Source organism: Triturus cristatus, chromosome 8 (assembly GCF_964204655.1).
Source record: "Triturus cristatus chromosome 8, aTriCri1.1, whole genome shotgun sequence".
NCBI lineage: Eukaryota > Metazoa > Chordata > Amphibia > Caudata > Salamandridae > Triturus > Triturus cristatus.
The window spans coordinates 372,720,592-372,748,165 of NC_140591.1; the positions used below are offsets into that span (position 1 = coordinate 372,720,592).

General features: G+C 39.6%; 1 protein-coding gene across 1 annotated transcript in view; it reads left to right on the plus strand.

Moving 5' to 3' along the window:
• ALG5 (ALG5 dolichyl-phosphate beta-glucosyltransferase) overlaps nucleotides 1-27,574 on the plus strand; it is a 225,935-nt gene that overhangs the window by 122,510 nt on the left and 75,851 nt on the right. Inside the window, exon 7 of the mRNA XM_085621724.1 lies at nucleotides 4,147-4,206. Coding sequence (XP_085477850.1) covers nucleotides 4,147-4,206 — 60 coding nt within the window. The remainder of the gene's footprint in view (nucleotides 1-4,146; nucleotides 4,207-27,574) is intronic.

A 27,574-nucleotide genomic window follows, 5' to 3' on the forward strand; every position in this document is an offset into this window, starting at 1 on the left:
TCTGATAGCAGTAACAGATAGTTAACAGGCAGATCAAATAAAATTAAATGTTAGAAAAAGTCCTTATTACTGGATTTCACATTCTCTGGCAATCCTATATTATTATTATTGTGTGTAGACCTTCACAGACTGCCCCCAGGTGATATATGGACACATTGCTAACTGTATAGGGCGCAAATACATACCTGATAAAAGCATCCTAAGAAACAAGTTCTTTCAGATGAGTAAAAATCCAGATTGAAAATACCTACACAAATTGTAGATACTAAAACACTATAATAAAATGTCACTATAACTGTCCAAGACATTGGAATCATCGCTTCAGCAGATGATGTGCCTGGAGTTTAAGCCTAGGGAGCACTCTTAGAACTCACATAAAGTGGGAATTAGATCCGGATACAAAATGATTTTGAGGTTGGTAAATACCAAATATTTATTTAGATTGATAGGAGCTTCTTCCCACAGATTCCTCATCTTTGATTGTCTTGCAAGCAACATTCTGGATCTTAAAAACTTTTCTCGTGGCAAGAGCTCCCCAGTTGTGCTAGTTGATGCCCAAGTGGCTCCCACAGTGGCTGTGCCCCTCGACAGGTCCATATAATGCATCAAGCAGAAGTTGGCCTCCATTCTTTTTTTATTTTTTCCTGCCCTTTACATGCAGATTTGCATCTCATTCTGTTTATCACCAGTGATTTCTATGGTGATTTTGAGCAAGTTCTGAGATCTCGGTTTTATATCATGCCTTTCATGTCGACCACAGACTGGATACATATTTGGAACCATATAGTGAGTGGCCTCTTAGGCTTCAGCTGGACTCTAGTGCACACTGTGTGCGACTAAGGTGAGGGAGGCTAGCTGTTTCCATCAATGGCTCGTCGAAATGAGCCTTCAAACCACTTCCTTCAGATAATGATCATAGTGAAAATGTTCTCATAAAAATCATTGTATAATGCACCATAAAAGGAGTAACCCATTTTCTCCTCCAGGATACATCTCACTTCTTTAGAGCAGTCCTGGAGCAGGTGGCGCTGTGGGGGCACAAACCTCCTCCTCCTTTTCTTCTTAGCCCGTACAGTGCTTCAGTGTCCTGCATGCACCATCTATTGATACTACGCAGATTTCAGCATTTAGATGGGCTACTCTTGAGATACTTAAGGCTCCTCCTCCACCCTCAGGTGCTCCCCTTGCCTCTTAATGTGACTTTAGGACCTTCTACGTCTACTCACCCCTCTAGTGGCTCTAGCCCTGATGCCAGTTGCCTCTTATGGAGCCAGTATGTGCCCAACCATATGCTACCAAATCAGTTGGTTAGGGGACAAAGAAAGAGAAAGGGCACTAGAGAAGAAAATGTTGTTTCAGGAACATCTGGTTCCGGAGCCCAGGGGCTTTGGATATAGCAATACTTTTGTGGAGACAGGGAAAATATACATGTATCACACACCTTTACCAGTGGACTTTACACATTTTAAGAAGTGATATCTGGAGAACACAGAACTGCCAATTCAGAGTATAAGACACTAAGTAATATCCTCCTAATATCCCTGTTAAATTAAACTGTGGGGAAGGACCACTTTATTGTGGAATTTGGGAGCACCCGTATCATTATTCAGTGTCCTGTTCTAACCAAATTTCCTGATCCCGGGTGTTTATTTAAGCCAGTGTTTACATACTAGGCAAGTGATGAAAAATCCAATGGTCTGTCTTTGATACAGGAGATGAAGAGAAGGACAACATAATACATATTTAAAAAGACATGTATAGCACGGAGCTGCTGGCGCGCAAATTGTCTCCCCGAGCATACTCGAGGCAAACAATTGCACATGGCCAAGATTGCCATAGTGTAATTTATTTTTGTGGTTGGTTTAAAGAAACTTGAAAAAAGCTAAAATTAAACTAAACTACAGTTGATAGTTAGCCCTCCAATACAGTTGTATCACATGGCCAGGTAGAGCATAAAAAGAAAGACGAGGGTGAACATTTAAGGGATACTTTGCACCTTCTGTGCCACTTCTCTCCTGTGACTAGGGCTTTTCCCCATTAGCACCTAAATTGAACGCCAGGCAAAAATTGAGAAGGTTGATCTGCATATATTTGTGACCGCACCACTGCTTTGACAGTATTAAACATATTCACAGCTTTGTAGTAAAAATGCACAGTCACAAAGAGAGTGACTTTGGCATAATACACCAGCTTAGGAAGCCTATGCAACACCCATGTTCCCTCTGATCTGTTTAGGTGCTGTACGGGTTTATCCTATAGAGACATCACTGGTTTTATCCATCATCTCTGCAGACTCAGTCTTGTTTTTAAAGTCCATCTTTACAAGGGTTGTCTGCTTTTTATGCCAGTTCACTCTCTAGTTCTACTTTGTTTATTTATTTGTAACTATAGTTCTGGGTGATGTAAGTTAGAAACTCATTTATTGCCCCAACCCCTACACGGTGAAGGCTTGCAGCAACGCCTGACTTAAGTCTCTCTCATGTGAACCAAAGTGTGGTGGAGGTGGTAGTCTGTGTTTATAACTTGTTTGCCACTCCTCCTTCGAGTTAATCTTTTTTTTCTCTGCCCTTTCAAACATTCATACATTTTGCCCTTTGTTTCCTTACCCCCTGTACCACCCCCTGTCCCTTCAGACACGGTCTTTATTCTTTGTCGCTTGGCCTTTTTCTTCTTTGCCCCTCAGTACACCAATAAGTCTGGTGTTCATTTCCATCCCCCATTTCCTCCAGTGGTTTCGATAGAGGCTAGTAAACTATTTATGGTGCTCTGTCATGAGGCATGTGTGGTCACTTTGTAGCTGTGATTGTATTGAAGGTGACGGACAGGTGGTTGTGAGCCACGGCTTCTTACCCTAGCAGCACAATGTACTGCCCTTCACCACTGACGGGAATGGGCCACAATCACCAGAGGGACTCTGCCAAACAACTATAGCGGCTTGGTGGCACAGCATCCGTGGCGCTCTGAGCCAGCCATACACTGTTGATTCCATGTCTGTTACTATTAGAATGCAACATGATGCAGGGCTTTTTTTCATTAATGTACAATTGCTGCAGTGTACATCATGAAAAAACAGTGCTCCAGTAAATGCACTGAGGTGAATACATTTGCAACGTATCCAACCCATGTAATCTGCTGCTTCCACTCAATGCGCACCGTAAAAAAGTGCATAATTAAATTAACAAAATAAGGACCGGGTACTATGCGAAGTGCTGCATCAGAAGAGGGAAGTACTCTAGCAAGGAGTAGGTTTCCAGGTATTATCAGTATTCCTCACAAGGGTAAGAGTAAACCCAGTTAACTCTGTCACCCACCTGATGCCCACCCCCCAGTGGCATGTTTCCCATGGAGATATCCGCCTCATAGTCACGCCACTGACAGCCCTGCAAAAGCATAAAAAGGGAAGAGTGCTACAAGCTCCATTGGTGGGACGGAGGAGGCTGCCCAACGGGGCTTCTACCTTTCAACTAACAATACACCTTCATAGTCCACGTATCTAAATTATCCACAGTCACATGATGATTCTGAATGGTGCAATGACATTAGTATGCTATTGCCACGGTGCTCTTTAATCAGCATGACACTGATAGGAAGTGTACCCCACTGCGTTTGTGCGCAACTGTTTCCTTGCTTCACAAAGTCTGCCTCCACATCCCTCCCGTGATGTGTGCCAGGCAAAGAGGGAGGAGAGGTTTTGTCTCTACTGCAGAGAGCATGGAAGATTGAAAAATAGTCCACTTCTCCATGTGAGTACTCCTCTGAACGGTGCACCATTGATATGGCTATATTAGGATGCCTTGGGATGAGTACTTATTATGTCGCCAAACCAGCTAAAGCGGCCTCCTGCAGACCTAAATGAACAGAAAAGTGTTTTAAGTGTTTTTTTTTTTTTTTTTTTAAATATTACTTTCGGAAAGGGACATTCTGGGAAACTGTCTAGACCCACCACATGTAGGCTGCGGATAGTCTACATTCTCTATGTATGAAGTACTTGAGGATATCCCTGATTGAGTTCTAGAATTGCAAGTAGATAGCTCGTTTTGTGTGTCTACCACCAAGCCATTGCACAGAAAGGGCTTTATAATACCGAGGTATAAATGATATAGTTGCATGAAAAGTTTGATTTCTTGTTCATTGATTTCATTGCAGGATCAAATGGCTATAGCTTGTGGATCCCGAGCCCATTTGGAAAGCACTTCAATAGCAGAGGTAAGTCTGTTTATTTCAGCATATTATGTGGGTATCTTATACCGTTCAATATGAAGCAATGATAGAAAAGACACTGATTTTTAACAGACTTCATTTGTATTTGACTGCCATCAGCAGAAACAAATCTAAAGAGACATAACTGTTTAAGTTGTTGCTCTGTATGGCCTTAAATAGATGGTCATGTATTGAGTCAACGCATGTCACGTTGATTTCTCAGCCCCTAGTAATGTATTTAAAGGGAAATAAAAGCTAAATTACATAGTGTAACATGGCATGTCAACACCCCTCTTTCCTGCGAAACGTGTGTGTATGATTGTTAGATATGAATACTTTCTAGAACAAGCATTGGCAAAGCCAATAGGTCTCATGTATGCAAGATCTATTGGCTTTGGAAATGTTTATTTAACCATGTTGCACAGCAGCACAGCCGCTGTGCAACATGTCTGAACGTAAAGAAAATAAGAGGTAGAATGTGGTCAACGCTGGCAGCATGATAGCGCTCTGGACCAGAAAGTGTCCAACTTCACTCTGGTTATGGACTGAGGACATGACGCAAATCTGCTGCACAGACTACAGCTGGCATATCGGCAATCAACTTCTCCTAGATGGTTATAAAGTACGATAAGCAAATTGGTACAGAGGTTAAACCAGAAAAAATGTCCATCATGTCAAGCTTCCGAGGTACCTTCATGCTTTCCAACCGTTACTAGCACCAAAGTTGCTCCAGGCACAGCAGCACTTTTCAAAATGCTCATATGCACATGGATACTAGACTGGTATAGGCCACATCTACAAATAACGCTGAAGAAAATCCTACAAAGCAATAACGACATAGGCACACACACTTGAGTGCCTTAGCATTAGGAAAAGCTTAATATTCTGTGCCTTGGCAAGCTGATCTCAAAACAGGTTAAGTTTGTGACAAAATGACATTAGTCCCCTCGGATCGTGCTTGACTCACGGGAGAAAGCCCATCCCCTTGCCAGGAGTGTGTATTTGAGTTAGCTGGAACATTTAGGCTCCGCGATGCAGGCAGGAGGAAAAAAAACTAAAATTAATGAGTGTATGAAAAGACAAGGCATATGCTTCCAAAGACACATTGCACCTTTTCTCACATTTGTGCGCCTTTACACTTGACACTGAAGTATAAAAAAAAAGTAGTAGATGGAATGCTTGAATTAATCTTAGCCACTAATATCCATCCTGGGTCGCATCCCAATCCATTGTTATTTTGCTCATCATGCCACCTACGTTGAAACCCAGCCATAGGCAAATCAGTCTTGACCCTGTTCAAATGGGAACAGTCAAGCCTCAAATGCCAGGCCAGGACCTCCCTGAACCAGAACACAAGCAACCCAAAACAGGTTTTGCCCACATTAGGGCTTATCAGTGAGGTACAGCTAGGTTCCAGTGGCACAGTGTACACAGGACCCACATCTGAGCTTACCCATTCCATTTAGGGCTTGACACTGAAGTATACAAAAAAAGTTATGGCTGGAATGCTTGATTTAATCTCTGCCACTTGTAACTACTTGGGCAACATCCCAGTACATCACACCATGTCACTTCAGTTTGGATCTAGCCATATCCAAATAAGTCTTAAGCCTGTTCCAGTGGGAACTGTCCAGCCCAAACTACCTGGCCAGGTCCTTCCTGAACTGGAATACTGGCAACCCAAGACCAGTTTCATCCTAAATTAGTGCTCATGAGTTGGGTGTGACTTTGCTTCATTGGCACAGTGTGCACACGACCTACGCCAGGGCATACCCATCAAATACCTTTTGGAATGCAAACGTAGCAAGCTTGCTCTCCCAGAATTACATTGGCTACTGTTGCAATCATATCCATGTTCAGAGTAAACTCAGGACTCCTCTTGTGCCCATCTGACCAGATGTTGCATTCAGAGACATCAATGTGACATTCCTTGTGCCATAAATAGAAACAGTCAGCATTTAAGACCGCACAAAGAGAAAGTCTGTTTCATACATAGTGTAAAAGCCAAGACTAAAGATGTGTAGTGTGTTTTCTATTAAAATGATTGAATCATGAAAATCTGTACAAAATACTGATTTTTGTAAATTAGAGGAGAGGAGTGTTTACATGTTTTCAAATGTTTGGATTGTTACTTTAATATTCTTTTTTGTCTAGTTAGAAATCTGACTTCTAAATACTATATTGTGATCACTAATGTTGTGCCATGTTGTCTACTGTTTATGTCTGTGAACTGTTTGTTATTTCGAGGGAAAATTGCATCAGTGTTTGTTATTAATAACGGCAGTCAGCCAAAAATGTCCTCTTTCAACCGAATCACGAAAGCTTATGGGTTTCGGAGTGTTGGTGTCCCTTATGTAACGAGAGAGAGAGAGAGACCGAGAGAGAGAGAGAGAGAGACCGTCTGTCTGTGTGTGTGTGTGTTTCGAGTTAAAAGGTGTGACGAGAATGAAAATAACAAAGGTTTCCCATTTTATCACCAATAAGAAATTTTGCTCACATCTACATTATGCACCACTGAACAGATTTCCACCAAACGTGGCCTTAACGTTTACGCAGAAAATGTGCTTTCATCAGTGTGTTGTAAATCTGTGCAATAATTCTTTGAGACATTAATGTTTTAAAAAGTTACTGAGCAGATTTTAAAATGTTAACTCTTTGGTGTGTCTTTGTCGTTTGGGTCTCGCAAATAATCCATGATTTGGGAAGTAAAAAAAATAAAGTAATTGATCGAAGGATCCATTAGGTTAAAATAAAAAATTTTAAAAACTGAAAAAAAGTCTAGGTATTCAAATATGATTTCTGACTTTGAATCCTCGACATCTCTAAAATAGTGGCTGTAGTACCTGTCTCAGTACCGGGGGTCCACGCGCCATTTTAGGTGTTTGCGAGTAATCAGACTTGCAATCCTTATGCAAGTTTCAGGATGTGAAGCTTGTGTCCGATTCACAAATCCTATTTAGGGTATACAAATCTGAAAACAAATATTTAGAAAAAGTCCTGGCTAAATGGCGAGCACTATGGGCCAACTTTCAGGCATCAGCTGCTAGCCAGGCCCTGTGCCCAGTACCTACCTTCCTCTGCAGTGAGGGTGACTGCACATGGAAGGTGGGGGACAAGATATGGCTCAGGCATAGCCCTGCGCCTAACCCTGGCTGTGCATGGTCAAAGACTGTGTGCATCGGGGTTGACTGCCACCTCTGGTTTGGGTACAGAACCTGGCAGCATGCACGTCCTTGCACACGCCCCCCATTGCCCACAGCCCAAGAGTGTGTGCAACAAGAGTTGGGTGCACACAGCAAGTTGTACTCGCGGCCAGGTCCCAAACGAAGATCACTCTGGTAATAGTTTGTCTTGATTTGGGGTTGCTTTCCCCTAAACTACAGCTTTTTTTAATCACTTGGAGCTGTTATAGTATTCTAGTTCCCCTACCCATAATATATGGATTCTGTACATTCGATAATTTGTTAATCATTCTAACTAGAAGTGAGGGTTTGTCTTGTTTAGGATGATACATTACTAACTATGAATTTCTCTTGTTCCTGCATTTCAGAACTGATTACAACCCATCTCCTGAGGCGTTTGACGTATTTCCTTTGGGCTTTGAACTTGATATTTATTGCGTCTCTGCTAGTTTTACGCCACCCCACCCTCAAGTACTTGAAAAAATAGGTTGTTTGAGCCAAGATATTTTCAGCCGTTTGATATTGTGCGTTGTTAAGTGTGTTTCTTGCAAAATAATAATATCTGATCTAGACTTCCATATTGGCTTCATAATCTTAGATAATTTCCTGATTGTTAACTCTGTTCTGATTCCAGTTTGCTATATTCCAAATACTCCCCAATCGAAGTCTTTCTAATTTGTGTTTTTATTTGGACCCATATTTATGATTTTAATTCACCACAAGTCACTACTTATTGCCTCTCATCATTCTCAGGGTAATATAGTTTCTTAAAGAAATATTGCCTGATAAACTTTCCTCTCGGACTCATGTCAAGTCTGGAAATTCCTGACCAGTTTCCACTTCCAAAAAACAATTATATTATTATACACTACTTTTATTGTTCTAGGATGAAATATTTGCACGGAGCATTGCTTGATTTTTAAATTGATCCACTCATTTTTTTAATCCCCAGTTCTTGTCTGCAGTGCAGGATATCTGGTCTAATAAGAAAATGTGTGTCTTGACGTGAAAGGATTTACATGGTTCTTTAAATATTGTACTTAGTAGTGAACTTTTTTAAGTTGATCAGGATTTTTCTGTGTTTCCTTGTGTTGGTTTTCCTCGGACTGGGTCTCAATGCATCCCTTGAATTTCATTTAGCAAGTCAATGCCTGTCTTTCTTACATACCATAGCCTCTTTATTTCAAAACCTTACCTGTTTCAAAGTGTTCAGATGATCATATTTTGGGCAGATTATTTATCCTTGCTCTGATTTCCAATTGCACATTAGCATCTATAAGATCCAGTCTATTTTGGTCTGTTTACCAACCTGTTTTTCAAAATGGTCTATGGGCTTTTCTGATATACATATATTCAGCTTTCTGTTTTTTTTTTTCTTCAAATTCTTCTCTTAAGAGGATATATGTTTTTTTTTTATAGCTTGGCGGGTTTCCTTGTGTTGGGAGACAAACTCTTGATGGTTATCCCTCATCTCTTAATGTACCACTTTCAATAGTTGCATAACATTGTCACCTTAATCACCACTTAGATTATTGTCACATTTCAAGTGCTTAGAGGGGTGCTATCTCATTTCAGTATTCTCACTATTCCTTCTTTCCCTCTTTCTACCATGTTCTTTTATGATAGATAATTCTTCCTCAGAGTAGATTATAATTTAAGAGACTGAGCTTGAAATATAATTGTGTCTGTATCTTTGTGTTTTCTACTTAATTTAATTCAGACAAGCAGCCTCATTGCTAAACAACTGTTAAGCAGTTCTATTATGTCAACTAGATGTTCCCCTCTATTTGTCATTCTTGACTATTTTAAGTGGCTTTTCCCTACATGCACGTTTTACATACATACCCAAATTGTTTATAATTTTGTGAACCTATTGTATTGTTATACATTTATAGATTACTTAAAGATGTAGTTGATTTGTGATGTACATGAGACCCCTAATAGTTGCTTGTCAGTTGAGGAGCTAAGCAGTAGTTCAATGCATGGAAAAAGTCTTTCCTCTTTATCTAGCAGGCCTTTAACATTCATCAAGATCCCCTCAGTCTTACTTGGTTTATCCATTGTTGCTATTGGTTGACACTTCATTGATAATTAACAATTAGAGCTCTAAGGACAGGGAGGATGGGGGAAGGAGGAGTGAGGGAAATAATATGGAAGGATGAGCAGCAACCCTTTTGTGTAGTTCATCTGCCAATCAATCAATCAAAGCATTTGTAGAACGCACTACTTACCCGTGAGAGTCTCAAGGCGCTGGGGGGTGGGGGATGCTGCTACTGCTCGAAGAGCCAGTGTTTCTAATTCTAGATCATTGTTTCTTTGCTGTTTCTCTTATGTATATTCCATGGGCCTCATAACTACATGGAGCATGGCTCCTCTCAGAGCCATGTGTACCTCACTGATTGGGGATAATTATGATTCACTACTGAATGTACAAGGCTTGGCTTACATTCTATTTCTAGCTGCCTTTGTGGTGCTTATGGTATCGCTTACATTTTGTGCATTTGTAAATTATCTACTTTTATCTACTATGTACCGTAAGAGGAATAGTTTTGGTTAAGATAAACATTTTTTCACAATATTATACAAATATGATCTTGATACTACTAAACATCCCCTTCATTAGCGATGAGTATGAGTGTCTGAAATGCTGCAAGCTAGACACCGAAGCTGATGCCAAATAATTTAAATCTATACAGCAAGGCAAACATACAAGCTATTAAGGAGATAAGTGCAGTAGCTCCTACTTTTTATAACACATGCAATTGATTCCTATTTTGTTTTAAACTGCAAGACAGGTAGCCATGTAGAGATGAGAGAATCTGGGAATAGAGGTTTTTTTACAGTCTATATACTAGACGTCTAAAGGTTTCAGCACCTTACAGACTAACCTAAGACATCACCTTGTGATCTTGATCATGTTCCTTGTTGTTTGCTCAACAAAAGAGAATTTTTCTTGTCATTACGTTGAATATAATCGTTATCCTTATAAGCATATGCCAAACTCTATACTGTACTCAAATCAAATAAGCTTTATTCGATTTTCAATTCATTAAAAATCATAAAAGCACAATGTTAAACAACGATACAAGAGAGATAAGCAGTGCAATCCATATGTTCACAGTTTAAAAAGCGTAATTTTAAAAAGGGAACAAGATAAAATCCATATACATACACAAAAAGGTGCAAGTTTACTATTTTAGACAATGGAGTCAAATAGGGTTCCTGAATCTGATAACAGCCTTTAAGAAAGAGGAAATGGCCATAATAGTGTAATCATTTTCCAGCATTTGTAATCTTAAAAAGGCGGTTCTACGTTGTCTTAGTCCCCATCTTCTAAGAATTGGCATTAAAAAGTTTTTCCTCGGGATTACATAATATTTATACAATAAAGTGCAGTGCATAGTTATTAATATGGAAGTATCTTCACATGGACAAGTTGGAGTGTTTTGTCCAATCATTTGTTTCGGGAAATGTGACCAGTCTTAAAGACCCACAACGAAAATGAGCCAGAAGCATACGAGAAAAGCTGCTCTGTACTAAAGCCAGATAGGGTTTGATACATGTGGTCATCAAATGATTTTCCATGACCGATTTCTTTTCTCTTTCGACGAGCCAGTGTTTGCTCTCTAGATGGTTCAGGCAGAGTGCCTTTAGAGCTTTTCTGGATACCTTTTCCAGACTACTTGGATTATCAAAATATTCCGGGTGGCCTGTGTCATGCTCCGTACTTTTTATATAGCTAATCCATGGCATATTTGCCACCCTATCCAGCTTGAGGCAATCCATGATTACATCTCTGTTAAAATCCGTCTCTATAGATTTCCATACCTTGTGCCATAAAAGAAGGGGATTGATCTTTATAATATCAGAGATGTATGAAAGACAAAGCTCCCTGTGGCAGCTAAAAGTGGCGGTAGAACTGGGAACTGCCAGCAGATAGCGATGTACTCATCTGGCTTTTAAATCATCCATGGCCTGTTCTTATTCTAGGCCTCAACTGTGAAAATGGTCTTTCCTTAACTGTGCGGTCAGTGGCAGTTTTAAATTCCTCATGAACGTGAATCAAAGAGCTAAAATAGTTACCTATGGCAATAAATGAGCACTGATTTATAAGATTAGTACTTTAGGTTTGTGCAAGACTCTCACACTTTAGCATGCACACCTAAAAAACATGAGAACTTGTATAATTAACAGTTGGTCTGCAACACTGATGCCTAGAAAAACCTAGCTTATCGACTGCTTTGGTTAGCTGTGGAAATTGCTAGACAAGGTCGTTTTAAGCCTTTTCCTGATTTATGGAAGTAATTTTCTAGGGTGTGGTGAAAGTGAATTTTAGAGCTCATATTGTTATATATGCAGGAAGCTCCATATAAAATGTTTGAATCTCACTGTGTGAATGGATAAATTGTTTTCAGATGAGGCTCACGGGTGCCAGGTAGGTTGGGCTGTTGGAACAGACATGAGAGATAAGAGATCTTTCAATTGAGTTTGTATAATTTATAAGGAGTTTAGATTAGCGTGTAGAATTATTAAGCTTTCAAGTCTTTTGTGGTGTGGTCTGCATGCCTCAGACAGAAAATCATTTGGAGTTGAGTGATTCTAGACCTTTCTCAGTGTCTTGGTGGGAATGAAATTGTATATGGCATTGCTCTTGTCCAGTTTGAGCTTACTACCTTGAGAAACAAAGTGATCCTTTGAATTTGTAGGAACAGCGATAGGATTGACTGCAATGGGCAAGGGGCATTAGGTAGTTTCTGATCTTTTGAAGTATCAAGGGCTGGCCCTGTTGGCAAAACCCAGGAAAAAAGGACAAGTAGTCGCCAACTGAAAAAAAAGAATGTTTTCACTGTGCTAGACTGGGACCAATATGGTATTGTCCTAAAGTATTGTCCAATGTGTTTGAGGCATTCATTTATTTCCTACTGGACACCTACCTAAGTCTTCCTCCAGTTTGAGGCAGATCTGAATGTTTTCAGCGTACAAGCGGAGGCCAATGTTAAAGGCCAGTGGGTAAATTTATGTGTTAAAATGTGTGCACACAGTTCTTTGCAACATCTCACAAGCAACTTCTTTGCCGCGAAATCAAATTGCAATATTCTCATCCCATTACAATATGACTGTAGAGTGCACAGTATGTGATCTGCATCACTTCAATTGCAGGAAGAGGGTTGCAGTTAAGTAACTTTTGTCTTCATTGACTCTTTGGAAGTGGAAATGAGCCTGGAATTGCTTCAGAAGACCATTGCAACTACAGTTGGTGTGCAAACTAAGCTGTTACCATTGTTTTGCAGACCATGCCATGCACAAAGACGTGAGATAGGTTGATGGTTGAGGGAGGTGAGGGAGGTGATTATGAGCTGCATTAGTGTCTTCAGGAAAAAAAAAACACCCCGACATGAGATGTTTACTAGATTTAGCATATTGGATGTAAGTGTTGGGGATTTTACATTTAACTTTCTTTCTTGAGCTCATGCATGCCTGAGGCCTCCATTTGATCCGGAGGAAGTATTCAATATTGCCTATTGAGCTGGTGCGCAATAATTAGCACCCAAAATTATGTTCTTATTGCCATTTTTTATATGCCATTTTTTATATGTATCTCTAAGGCAGATGTTACCACGCATTACAACAGTGGAACGTTGAGCGCTCCATTGAAGACAATTTAGTGCTTTTGGCCTCTAAGGGCTGGTAAAATCTTGGAGCATCAACATTCCAGTGTTTTCCTTTCATAGCTGTTGCTGTGAACTAAGGCCTCACTGAGCCCGTGGGGTGTTCAACCACTTCGGACTGCGTTGAGCCTTTGTTTTACTAATCAGAACATTCTACCCTCTAGGGGGCGGAATGTTCTAATAGCCTTATAGCCCTCCATATCTGGCTATATCAGCCTTAAAGGGCCGCTCCCTCATTAAACCTTTAACGCTGATACGGGCCTTTAATGGCCGGTATAGTCCACTACGGTGGGCTATAAGGCTCTGTTGCATTTACAGCATGGGCATTACCAAGCATGTAAGTACCATGCATGCCATTTTCTGGCACTGTGCAAGGTGGTACTTTACTACGCTGGTGTTTATTCAATTACGTTAAATAGGGGAACTGGGGGTAAATAATGGGTGTGAGGAGTTATAAGGGTCTAGAGATAGATAAGGGTATGGGGTTATAAGGGCTTTGTAGTTCAGCGAAAGGTAAGGGTTAGGTGTTGTTAGGGTGCAGTGATGGGTAACGGTACAGGTTGTAAGGGTGTTTAGGGTTCAGGGATAGGTAGGGTTCATGAAGGTGTTTTAGGGTTCAGGAACAGGAAAGGGTATGAGATAGTAAGGAATATTTATGGTTAAGGGATGGATAAGTATCCAAGGTTGTTAAGGATTTTAGGGTTTAGGAATGGATAAGGGAACGGGGTAACACGGGGTTTTTATGGTTGAGAGATAAGGGTAGGGTATTATAAGGGTTTTTAGATTTCAGATATAGGTAAATGTAGGGAATTGTGAGGGTTTTTAAGTTTCTAAGATTGATAAGGGGTATTTGGGGTTTAGGGATGGCTATGGGTGTAGGGTAGTAAAGGAATTTTAGGGTTCTCATGATCTAATTCACTTGTTGAAATTGTTAACTACTTTATCTTGCATGCTTGTAACCATATGTTCTGCATGCTTATCCTAACAAAAAGATTACTCTTTGCATACGCATGTGCACCATGCATGCACAATCATTGTAGCAATCCATCTCCAGAGAAATGTCATGCTTGAATAAATCTACTTAAGACTGGATTGTTTGTAGTTGTCCTGTCTTTCTCCTGATCAGAAGAATACATTTCCCCCGACAACCCCCGAGCAAAGAGATAAAAGGTTTATAAAGAAAGCGTCACCCCAGAAACACTAGAGCGGATATAAAAAATTATTTAAAAACCTCTTGAAATATGAACATCAAATGTTAAATAGAAAATGCAATACTTTATTACCAAAACAAAAATAAATTAATTGACCGATTTACCCTTACAACCCAGACAATCTTCAGTACTTTGTGCGGTGTCAAACCATGGAAATAACCTAGGGTCTTAACCAAGTGAGCACCCAGGAGCATTCCCCTTACCTTGATGCTTTTAAAATAATTTGGTAAAAGGCTAAAGTTCTCGGTTTCTTAAAAGGTTTCAAATCTTTGCAATTGCTTGAAAGTCAGTAGTTAAAGACATATGCATGTAATACTTTTTTCCACTCATGAAAGTACAGAATGTTGTGAATTTCCTGATCAGGTAAATTGTGAGAAATTTGCGGTTCAGTTTTGTGCAAAAGGAGCAGAAATCCACCGTTTGGATAATTTGGTATCCTAGCCCAAAGTTTTATTTAATTAGCACTGCGACCATTTATATTCAGATTTTGGAGGAGAGACCGATTGGTAAAAATTTCGATAAAGATTTTGCTTTTGAATGAACGTTCAGATCTTGTGACAAATTCATGAGTAGATTTTGAAACCCTAGCTTGTTTAGAACAATTCTTAAAACTCATATTTAATAATACATCTTTTGTTTTATTCAAGACAAAATATTTTAGGCGCAACACTCTTCTTGGTTTTGTCTCTGTAACCTATCGCGTTTTAATCTCGTGCAAGAAAATATTATTCTAAATTACACCATTTGACATTCTGAAACTTGTGAGGAGATATCTGCCCATAGTTCTGCTTGCTTGTTTTACTGCCTGTCAAGCTGCTTAAAATGCCAGTGGGTACCTTTTATGTGAAATTATGATCTCTGAGCTGTGGAGTGTCAATGTGTTTATGGGGACCTCAATGGGATAAGAAAGTTCTATTCTGTAAGATGTCCTAAACTGGGTTAGTTTTTGGATTTTATCAACTTCTTTGACAGCATGGTATCCAGCAGATCTATAGTGCAACAGGCCGCTGGGTGACAATCCTACCCTAACTTGTCTTTGTACCTGTAAAAGGGGTGATCAGTTTTTGTGCAAGATTTATTGTGAGATCTAATACTTTTTTCTATAGAAGCCAGTGGAATGCAAGAAGTCTTCTATTGACGATATGACTGTTTGCAGGGTAAAGTAAAAAGAAATCTGTGAGATAATTGAAGTCTTAGCTGTGGTCCAGCCTGAGTTTAAGGAGGATATTTCGAAGTTTACTGTTGTAAATTGTCCAGAACTGATTCACTGGTGCACTTGGGATCGGTATTCATCATTTAACATTATGCAGCGGTGTGTCTGTCTGTTGAGATTTAGCAGAAACCAGAAGGAATGTTTACAAAAATAAAGACTGGGCATGTTTATCTAGTAAAAGTTTCTGTGTATATCCAATCTCTGTTTGAATTTAATAACATAATTTATTATGGTCTATAAACTAAATATCGGCTTAAATGTGCCTATGTTACAGTCCCTTTGTTTGTATTCTTTTCACCATGTGGAGCCTAGTGATCACTAAAAGTAATTCTGAATGCTAACATAAAGCCGCCTTCTTTCTTATTTAAAAGCACTACTACAATTTGGCAAGGAAATATGTTTATTCTTTCCTGGCTAGCAGCATTCTCAGATTTTAAGAGTGACTAATGTTGCAATCCAAATGTGCAATGGTGAGGCAGGCAACCTGATGTCCATCCATCTATCCTCCATTTGGTGAGAGCCTGGTCTTAGAGAGATTCACTATGGCCCTCCAGACTATCTCCCCAGGAAGAATCATCATTGCCCTGCTGTAGGAAGTGTGCCTGGTTCACACTGTTTATGGCATTGTACAGTGCATACAGTTCTCTAGAATTGCACATGCTTACAATTAAATTAAGCTATGGTTTGCTATGTCTGTCTTATTGTAAGGGCCAGTGGGAAATGCTGCTCACAAAGCCGATGGACTACCAGATGAATCTGCCAAGAACTACTACACCCTTCTTTTTGGGCCTTCCCAAATATCCTGCTTGCTTCCTGAAATTTAACAGTACCAGGTTAAAATATGTATCCCTTTATAGAGAAAGGCACAAGGAACAGTTGATAAATAGAATCACAGAGATGGATACCTAAAACAGAGGAACCTGAAGGTAGGGAAATTCACCTTCCTACAAGTAGAACCTGCAAAAGGCGGGATGGTGATCAAAATAAGCAGGCGGTAGAGCACTGAACTAGCTTGCCGTCCGGAAAAGAAATGTTGCATTGAGGAAGAGCAGCCAAACAGAACAGCAGAACCAAGACAGGTAAGCTCATGCTCGGTGCATGAACAAAACATAAATTCAAAACGACTGGAGACTGGTGACTAGGTAATATTAAAGCTAATAAATGTTGTTCTGAGCAATGCAGAAACATGGTTTATAATTAACAAGCTCGGTGTACAAAGTATGACTTGGGCAAAGCACTGAAAACAGCCCTGGGGATGGGGTGTCCACGGCCATAATAGGCGTGGCCCATCTACAAAAAAAAAAAAAAAAACAGCAGCCTGAGGGATGAGTTCAGTTACTTCATATAATAAGGAAGAAGTGCTCTTGTTCGGTGAAGATTCAGCACGTCGTCTACTCTATACAAAGATGTCATTGATTTTGGATGAAGATGCTTGAGAAATAATCCCATTGCAAAAATTACATGCCCACATGGACACTGGAGACATCACATCGTTCATTTAAGCAGCTGTGGTGTAGAGTATGCACTAGACAAAACCATAGGTTAAAGTAAAGTTATGGTTAAGTGTGATAAAAACATCTGGTTTTGTTTAAAAAAAAAAAAAACTTAGAAATTCACTGAAAAAAACAAGTTCCTGTTCTGTGTTGGTTTTTTTTTCTTTGTTCAAAACGTTGTCTTGTCACTGAGATATTCACCTAACTATAACGTCACTTTAATCTTTGGTTTATATTTATATGTATATATATATATATATATAACCTACTGGCGGTCGCCAGTAGGTAGTTATAGTTAGGACCCTCTTACCATAGGAAATCCGCAACATTCTATTTTGAATAACTTTGGCGCCGGTCGATGAATCCTCGCCAAATTTTCAAAATAGGTGGGGTGCTGCGCTCCGCTCCTACCCTGAAAGTCTCGGGGGGGATTCGTCAAGCGGGGGCTGAGATAAAAGGGGGGTCCCAAAACGCGTTTTTCCCATGCATTTTTCCATAGGACCTTTAGACACAGCTACAGCCCGAACGGCTGAACAGAGTTCCTTGAAATTTGGCAGAGAGGTAGTCCTCAGGTCAAGGAAGTGCCTTTTGTAGGTTTGGTGTAAATCTGTTCAGTAGATTCTGAGAAAATAGCCTTTAAATCAATATATATATCTGAGCCAGCTTACGGTGCGCTTACGGTGCGCTTACCGTACGCGTACGGTGACGTGCGCGAGCGCGATTCTGATTGGCTGATAGATCTTAGTAAACATTCGAATCGGTCGAAACCAGGAAGCGGCGGCCGCCATCTTCTCTCTCGCACTCTGAGTGGGGATTAAAAAACAAAGGACAAAAACATGTAAAGGGGCTGTTTAGACAGCTCCTAAGCACCTAGCCATGTTGAGGGAGTCCCCAAAGATCCCCCAAGGCCAAAAACGGAATTTTAATTTTTTCGATTTCGCCGATTACGCTTACCGTACGCGTACGGTAAAAAGTTTTTTTTTTAAAAAAAATTATCCATACTCTCCCCACCCCATGTGCAAATGGGGCCCGAAGGGCACCATTTGTGCATGGCATATTACAGGTGATGAAAAAGTTAAAATATTACCTTTCACAACAAAGCGCATCATATGTCCTCCATGTGCGCACGGTGCGCGAAGCGCATCGTGCATACATGGCCCATCTAGCGTAACGTGGGCACGCGGTGCGCGTAGCGCACCGCGTGCCCACCGTGCGTGCACGGCACTAACTGCGTAAAGTGGGCGCGCGGTGCGCGAAGCGCAACGCGTGCTCACCGTGCGCGCACGGAACGAACTGCGTTAAGGGGGTGCGCACGCCACGAATGGCGTAAAGTAACTTGGCATTTAAAAAAACGTACAAATTCACTGAATAAACCATAGGTTTCACACACGTTATAGTTAGGAATTGGCATTTAAAAAACCTTGCAAATTCACTGAAAAAACCATAGGTTTCACACATGTTATAGTTAGCGGAAATTTTACTGATAAAAAACCAATGAAATTCCCCCGTTATAGTTAGTGCAGGCAACTATAACTCACGCGACCGCAATCTTCTGCTGATGACATATGTGTCTTTATGAAAAAAAAATATTTGTAATATATGTATAGCTAAAAATTTATGGAAGAAGACATGGGCAAATAAGTGTCTAAATACAGTATTAGCATCAGCAGAGGATTGCGGTCGCGTGAGTTATAGTTGCCTGCACTAACTATAACGGGGGAATTTCATTGGTTTTTTTATCAGTAAAATTTCCGCTAACTATAACATGTGTGAAACCGATGGTTTTTTCAGTGAATATATATATATATATATATATATATATATTCACTGAAAAAACCATGGGTTTCACACACGTTATAGTTAGGAATTAGCATTTAAAAAACCTTGCAAATTCACTGAAAAAACCATGGGTTTCACACACGTTATAGTTAGGAATTAGCATTTAAAAAACCTTAGAAATTCACTGAAAAAACCATAGGTTTCACACACGTTATAGTTAGGAATTAGCATTTAAAAAACCTTAGAAATTCAGTGAAAAAACCATAGGTTTCACACATGTTATAGTTAGCTGGACATTTTACTCGTAAAAAACCAATGAAATTGCCCCGTTATAGTTAGTTCAGCTAACTATAACTCGCGCGCCCGCAATGCACTGCTGATGACGTCACATATTACATCACTCATGACATGGTCAGTGACATCACTCATGACATCACTGATGACATCTCAAATGACATCACTGATGACATCACTGATGACATCATCCAGTGAATGTGTGTTTTTCTGAAAATTAAATATGTTTTATATATGTATATCTCAAGGTCGATGGAAGAATAAATGGGTATATAAGTGTCTAAATGGATGATTTGTTTTTGAAAAATTGATTGTGTAACTGACTGATTAAGTGTATCTCTCACTTTGTGTATAAGTGGCTGCATGGGTTGGTGAGTAGCTACATGGGTGTCTATATAGGTTATTAGTTGTTTTTTTGAGTATCAGTCTGAGTGTCTGTATGGTACGGTGGGGGGTATTACGTAGTGCATAGATGCATGAATGAGTGACTCACTGTTTGTATGTGTTGAAGACAGCATGTGTGCAGGACTGTATGGGTGGATGAGTGTGTGTATGGGTGTGTTAGTGAGTGAATGACTGTCTCAATAGTGTCTTCAGGAGTAACTACATATGTTTTAAACTAGTATATGTGACTATTGGTGTATATATGTGAGTATATGTGAGAGGGAGAGATTGAAAGAGTTCCTGTATGAATAAGTATGTGTTTCTATAAGTGATTGTTTAAAAGACTAAGTATGTGTAAGTTTCCGTAGAAGTAAGTATGGTGGTGTGTGTATTACTGTATATGCAAGTAAATGTATGTTTTATTCTTTATTAGCATGAGTGACTATGTGTGTGAGTAACTCTATGGATGAGTGGCATTGTGTAACAGGATGTATAGATGTATGAGTACATATGATGAGTGAGTACATGTATGAGTGACTGTATAGGACTGTTGGTGAATGAGTGGATGTGTATGTGGATCTTAGAATTACTGAAGAGGTTGTTGTAACTGGTATTGGTATGTCCATTGTTTTGAAATTTTTAGTCTCTATTTTTGAATGTGTGTATCAAAGCTTATATTAAGGTGAGAGGAGGTCTGCCACTCTATCACAAGGATGATGTCATCAGTGATGTCATCAGTGATGTCATTTGAGATGTCATCAGTGATGTCATGAGTGATGTCACTGACCATGTCATGAGTGATGTAATATGTGACGTCATCAGCAGTGCATTGCGGGCGCGCGAGTTATAGTTAGCTGAACTAACTATAACGGGGCAATTTCATTGGTTTTTTACGAGTAAAATGTCCAGCTAACTAGAACATGTGTGAAACCTATGGTTTTTTCACTGAATTTCTAAGGTTTTTTAAATGCTAATTCCTAACTATAACGTGTGTGAAACCTATGGTTTTTTCAGTGAATTTCTAAGGTTTTTTAAATGCTAATTCCTAACTATAACGTGTGTGAAACCCATGGTTTTTTCAGTGAATTTGCAAGGTTTTTTAAATGCTATTTTTTTTTTTTATTCTTCATTTTTTTCAAACATATTTTTAATTTAATTTTCTTATCTTTTATAAAGACTATGCTTAAATTTTTAAAATCCTTAAATATTTTTTTTATATATATTTTTTAAAATAAACATGTAAAATTTATTTCCAGATTTTTTTTTTTTTTTTTTTTTTTTTTTTTTTTTATAGTACGCGTACCGTAAGCTCACGGTAAGCGTACGGTTTACGCAACGTCCGTAATCTATCTACGCTGCTTGCGTATAGTTACGTACTTTGCGTAGCCGCGCGTACTGCGCGTGGGACGCGTGCGCGCTTACGCAACACGCGCACGTTACGCGGAAGTGCCGGGGAGTGACTGTTATGCGCATGCGCGCAAGCGCGTGTCTTTTTTACGCGCACGCGTACTTTTTGCCGTAAGCGTACCGTAAGCGTACCGTAAGCGTACGGTTGGTCATGTGATCATGAAACACAACTTTTGATTGGTTGAAACTACTTTCAGTTCTAGAACTCTCCTACACCACACCCATTCCCCTCATTTCTGCTTGTGATCCCTTGGGAGAAGGAGCTGGTTTGTCTTTGGGATACGATGGCAGAACAGCAGAGCTCTTCTGAGAGTGAGGCTAGCACCAGCAGCACTGTCTTGAGGCAGAGAGCGAGGAAAGTAAAGCCTTCTTATGTTTGGGATTATTTTACTTTTCCAGAAGGCCAGCAAAAGGTGAATGCACCCTTAGTTACTTGCAAGCTGTGTAAGCGTGTACTTTCTAGAGGTAATCCTAACAGGAAGTATTCCTTTGGGAATCGCACCATGAAGAGACACCTCCAGGATGTACACAGAAGGACACATGGTCATCTTTTTGGAGGTAACTCTTCAGAAAGACGAGCCAGTACATCCACAGCAGCTCAGCCTGGACCATCACCTGCAGGGCAGACTCCTTCTTCTGCAGGTCAGGTGAGCCCTTCATCTGTGGGGGGAGAATCTCCTTTTGCTGGCCCTCTGGAAATTAACCCTCGGTTTGCGAGGGTTGAAGTACGGTGCGCCACTTGTCACGATCTAATTACTTATAGGGAGACCAGTGTTTCCCTGGTGAACAGTAAAATAGATCAGCACACTTGTCGTACCGTCTAATATTCCCAATCTTTCTTTCCTCTGTCCCTGCATGAACACAACGGTTCTTTTAAGAGCCAACCTTATCTTTCATCTTTTTTTTACATATGTTTTTAAAAACTTTTTTTTATTTTTTTTTACCGTACGCGTACGGTAAGCGTACCTTTTTTTTTATTTTTTTAAAAAAACACTAAAAATCATTTATCACATTAGAAGGTCCTTGAGAGACTACAATTATTATTATTGACTTACCATACTCACTCAAAAAAATATTTATTCATTTGTTTTTTTAAAAAATAGTTTTTAAAATGAAAATCTCTTTTTACAATTTGAAATCACTTTTACAGACTGACACATTCTGAAACCTTTTTTTAAAATTTATTTAAATGCACATGTCCAAGCTGTTTTTTTTTCAGACCACCACCGTGTGTATTCTCTGTGACTGCCTACACTCCAGCAGGGGCAACCAGCCTTAGTGATGCTGAATGTATTTGCATTACAGACTTAAACCTGAAAACCCCACTGGCTTGTAAATACTGTGCATGACTATACACGGCAAGGACATGGGTGTGTGCTAAGCCTCTGCTTCTTCCCCCAAAAATTCGCTCCCCCTTTCCATCTACTGCAACTGTGAAATCACCAGAGCAAGACGCAATAAATCTCTGCCTATAATTCTTCTATGCACACAGAGTCATGTTTTCACATTAGTGCCAAAACGAAATTTCTTTGCCAATTTGAAAGCACACTTACTGCTCTTTTTTTTTCGGGCCAAGTGAAAATCTCTTTTTACAATTTGAAATCACTTTTACAGACTGACACATTCTGAAACCTTTTTTTTAAATTTATTTAAATGCACATGTCCAAGCTGTTTTTTTTTCAGACCACCACCGTGTGTATTCTCTGTGACTGCCTACACTCCAGCAGGGGCAACCAGCCTTAGTGATGCTGAATGTATTTGCATTACAGACTGAAACCTGAAAACCCCACTCGCTTCTAATTACTGTGCATGACTATACATGGCAAGCACATGGGTGTGTGCTAAGCCTCTGCTTCTTCCCTCAAAAATTCGCTCCTCTTTTCCATCTACTGCAACTGTGAAATCACCAGAGCAAGACGCAATAAATCTCTGCCTATAATTCTTCTATGCACACAGAGTCATGTTTTCACATTAGTGCCAAAACGAAATTTCTTTGCCAATTTGAAAGCACACTTACTGCTCTTTTTTTTTCGGGCCAAGTGAAAATCTCTTTTTACAATTTGAAATCACTTTTACAGACTGACACATTCTGAAACCTTTTTTTTTAAATTTATTTAAATGCACATGTCCAAGCTGTTTTTTTTTCAGACCACCACCGTGTGTATTCTCTGTGACTGCCTACACTCCAGCAGGGGCAACCAGCCTTAGTGATGCTGAATGTATTTGCATTACAGACTTAAACCTGAAAACCCCACTCGCTTCTAATTACTGTGCATGACTATACATGGCAAGCACATGGGTGTGTGCTAAGCCTCTGCTTCTTCCCCCAAAAATTCGCTCCCCCTTTCCATCTACTGCAACTGTGAAATCACCAGAGCAAGACGCAATAAATCTCTGCCTATAATTCTTCCATGCACACAGAGTCATGTTTTCACATTAGTGCCAAAACGAAATTTCTTTGCCAATTTGAAAGCACACTTACTGCTCTTTTTTTTTCGGGCCAAGTGAAAATCACTTTTACAGACTGACACATTATGAAACCACCATGTGTAACTACAACAAAAACAATTCCCATTTCTATTATTCATTTCTTAAGTTACCACATACATCCCCTCTCAAACTGTAAACTCACCTTTAAAATTAGTTAGTTGTGAAAGAAATGTGACACTCAAACAGCAGATTATCAGAGCCAGGATCTCTGTTGTGTTCACCTCTCTCCTCTCAGCAGAACCAGATAATGGCAAACTTTCCCTCTATTTTTCCACACATATACATGTAAGTTTCAAATCTCAGTGCTTCCCCCTTTTTTTCAAATGTAATGACACATTTCTATTGGTTGAAAACCAACCCTTTTCCAAAAGTACCCTGCCCCCAACTTGACTTCTGCCTGCTACCATAGCAACAGCTCATGGAACACTGCTGTGTGCAGTTAGGTCAGAAGTTCGACACACAATGTTTCAATTCCACAGAGCAAGAGTGCTTGACTTTTCAAACCTAACAGCAAATCCATAGTACTGTTCTTTGGTTACACATTTTTTTGTACCAATACAAAACATGCTTCTATTAATTTTCACATACAGCCTAGTTTTTTTTCTAGAATGGTATGAAACAGCCAATCAGTTCTTTTTGTTTTGTAAAAAATATGTATGCCTCCATTTCCAAACTGTCTTTCTTTTCATATTGCCATTCTACTGAAAGACACCTCCTGAGTGCATCCAGTTCTCCTTTGAAGATGTTCACAGTGTGGATTGTAGGGCACAGCTATGTCTTCTGGAGTGAAAAGTTTGCAGAGAAAACAGATATGGTGAGAGACCTTGCTTTGCCAAATGTAGACATTAAATGGATTGGTCAGAGAGGGTTAAAGTGGCACCAATTGATGCCATTGGTGAAATCCTTCATTCAAATCCAACACCCTGACCTCATAATAGTGCACTGTGGTGGCAATGACCTAGGCACTTTGACTGGGGTAGGTCTGGAAATGCTTATGAAGGACACCTTTGCACAACTGTTTACACTTTTCCCTAAAACTGCCTTTGTGTTTTCCAACATATGCCAAAGGCAAAAATGGAACTGGTCCAATCATTTCTGTCCACAGATTGACAAAGCAAGAAAGCACGTCAACAAATCTGTTTCTGCTTTCCTCCGTGACTATGGTATGGGTGCCATTTACCACAACAACTTGCGTTACGACATGCAAGACATTTATAGAGGAGATGGTGTGCACTTCAATGATGAAGGGAACAGAGTCTTCCTCTTGAACCTTAGACTCTGCATCGGTACTTACTTGTAGGTACCACTAAAAAAATGACTCCATAAACACAACAGCTCTTTTTAGAGCTCCCTAATTTCTAAACTCTTAAATCTGCTTTTCATTTATTTATTTTTATTTTTTTTACCGTACGCTTACCGTAAGCTTACCGTACGCGTACCCCGTGATTTTTTTTAAAATCAATAAATGTTTTTTTTGTACTTTTCTGTCCTTCTTTGACCCCCTTACAATTGTTAGGGGGTCTGTAACTCTCCTCATTGCCCCCTTTCCTTGTTTTCACTCTTTTTTTTCAGAGTGAAATACACAAAATGGCGGCCGCCGCTTCCTGGTTTCGGCCGATTCGAATGTTTACTAAGATCTAAGAGCCAATCAGAATCGCGCTCGCGCACGCCACCGTACGCTTACCGTAAGCGTACGGTAAGCGTACCGTAAGCGGGCTCAGATATATATATTGATTTAAAGGCTATTTTCTCAGAATCTACTGAACAGATTTACACCAAACCTACAAAAGGCACTTCCTTGACCTAGGGACTACCTCTCTGCCAAATTTTGAGTAATTCTGTTCAGCCGTTCGGGCTGTAGCTCGTTCTAAAGGTCCTATGGAAAAATGCATGGGAAAAACGCGTTTTGGGACCCCCCTTTTATCTCAGCCCCCGCTTGACGGATCCCCCCGAGACTTTCAGGGTAGGAGCGGAGCGTAGCGCCCCACCTATTTTGAGAAATTCGCGAGGATTCGTCGACCGGCGCCAAAGTTATTCAAAATAGAAGGTTGCGGATTTCCTATGGAAACGTGGTCCTAACTATAACTACCTACTGGCGACCGCCAGTAGGTAATATATATATATATATATATATATATATATATATATATATATATATATATATTATATATAATTACTGAATCAAGTATGTTGTTGTCAGTAGACTGCATTAGTGATCAGTGCTACAAAGACTTGCGCTTTCCATAGTCGATTGTTATTCTTCTTCGGATAATATTTCGGTGCTGTATGTGACAGTTCTTTAGTATCTCACACACAAAGACTCTCATGAACAATCTTTTTTAATAAGTACGCATTATTGTGTGCTCCATGGCTAATCTGCCCTGCTTTAGATGTGATCTTTAATCGTCATAACAGGACCAACCAGAGAATGGTTAGACCCTGCATAAAAAGGCAACCTGAACTCCATATTTTTTTCTTGCCACCTGTTTAGGCTTATCCGAGTCTTGTGGACTCATCTATTTCCTGATATCTTATTCAATTGTATATCATTGTTCAGACCAGTGACGGAGGTATTAGGATAATAGATCCATCTTTCTTCATAATATAGGAGTTTAGCTTCTATTTTGGAACTGTCTTCTTATAGTTTATCATTGACAAAACACAGTAAGTAAGTTCCATTTGCTTTTTCTCCTGGATATGTTTTATCAATGTGGTGACTGTCTTTTTACATCTGATGATGCTTCTGTGTTCTTCTACCCTGGCGCTTACTATTCTCATGGTCCTTTCAACATTGCAAAGATTACAGTGACATACAAGGTGTAAATGGTGTTCCTTGACTCGCAATTCAATAAGTTCTTCAGAGTACAGTTGGGGGTGGGGCCAAAGTCCAGTTTGTTAGTTTTTTTTGTTAATGGGCAGATATTACATCGTCCACAAGGGTAATGATCCATAACCAGGGGAAGGTTCAAAGCTGTGCTTGTAGTGTTCTGTAGGAAGTGCTTGTTTGGTCTTGTGTGGACAAGATGGTCTCTTGGTGATCTTCCAATCCTAAATTAATACATTGGTTTTTCAAGGTTTAAGGGTCCAAGATGTTAAAATTCTCAGCATTTGACTGATTTTCTTTACAAAGTTGGAATAAATCATCAAGTTAGAATAAAGTCTGAAGGCTGTAACACATATGAGACGATCTGTCTCTGGTTTTTGGAAATTTTGGAGTAATTTGCACTCAAGTGCTGTTGGATGCTCGTTTCATAGCTTGTTTAATGATTCTGATAGGATATTCCTTGCCCTCAGATTGTTGTTCAGCAATTGCACATGGTACTTGAAATCCTTTTTCTCTTTCTAATTCAAGGAATTGTCCTGCTAGAAGATTGTTCAACAATGACTTGAGATAGAAAATGTCATATCGTCAGAGCTTATTCCGGTGTGTAGGCTTATAAAATGCCTTGCTTTTCAACTTTTATTGCAGGCTTTTATTTTTAAATCCAAAAATGAGATTTCCTTGTTGTCCATGTTTACTGTGAATCTCACTGCTACAAATGTTTAATATATCATCAATATATCATTTCCACCCCCCTATGTACCTAAGAAAGGGGTTTGAAAGGAACATGGTATTGGTTCTTTTGGAGTTATGTATGTACGGGCAGGCCATACTCTAGGTAAATGTGCTGCTCTTGCTTGCAGTTAGAAGTCATAATCAAATATGAAATAGTCCCTTGTGAGAACCATGTAGATGCAAATAGTATAAACTTGTCAGCAGTCCTAGATTTTCATTGAGATTATCCAAATAAGATCTCCAAGGCTCGTAATCATGTTGGTGTCTTAAGCCTCCATATCCATTATCAGGAGGATCTCTGTGTGAGGCATACTATTCCATTTCCTCCAGGATATTGGCTACTCCAAATTTCTTTAGTATCTTTCACATAAGACTGCATTTCTAGAAACAAAGGTTTCAAAAAATGGACTATGAATTTTGAGAAAACTTCTATAGCTGATTCTATGCTAGACACAATTGGTCTGCTCGGGTGAGGGTGCTTGTTTTTGTGTACTTTTGTAGTATATAAAAGTAAGAAACCTTGGGATTACTTTCATATTGAAACTCAGCCTCATGTTTGGTAATACATCGGTTTTCTTCTGCTCGGTTTATTATTAATTTGCTGTCCTTTAAAATGTCACTGGTTGGGTCTTTGTGAAGTTTTTTGCAGTTATTTGCAGTTACTGGTGTCCCCTAGAAGTTTTAAACTTCCATCTC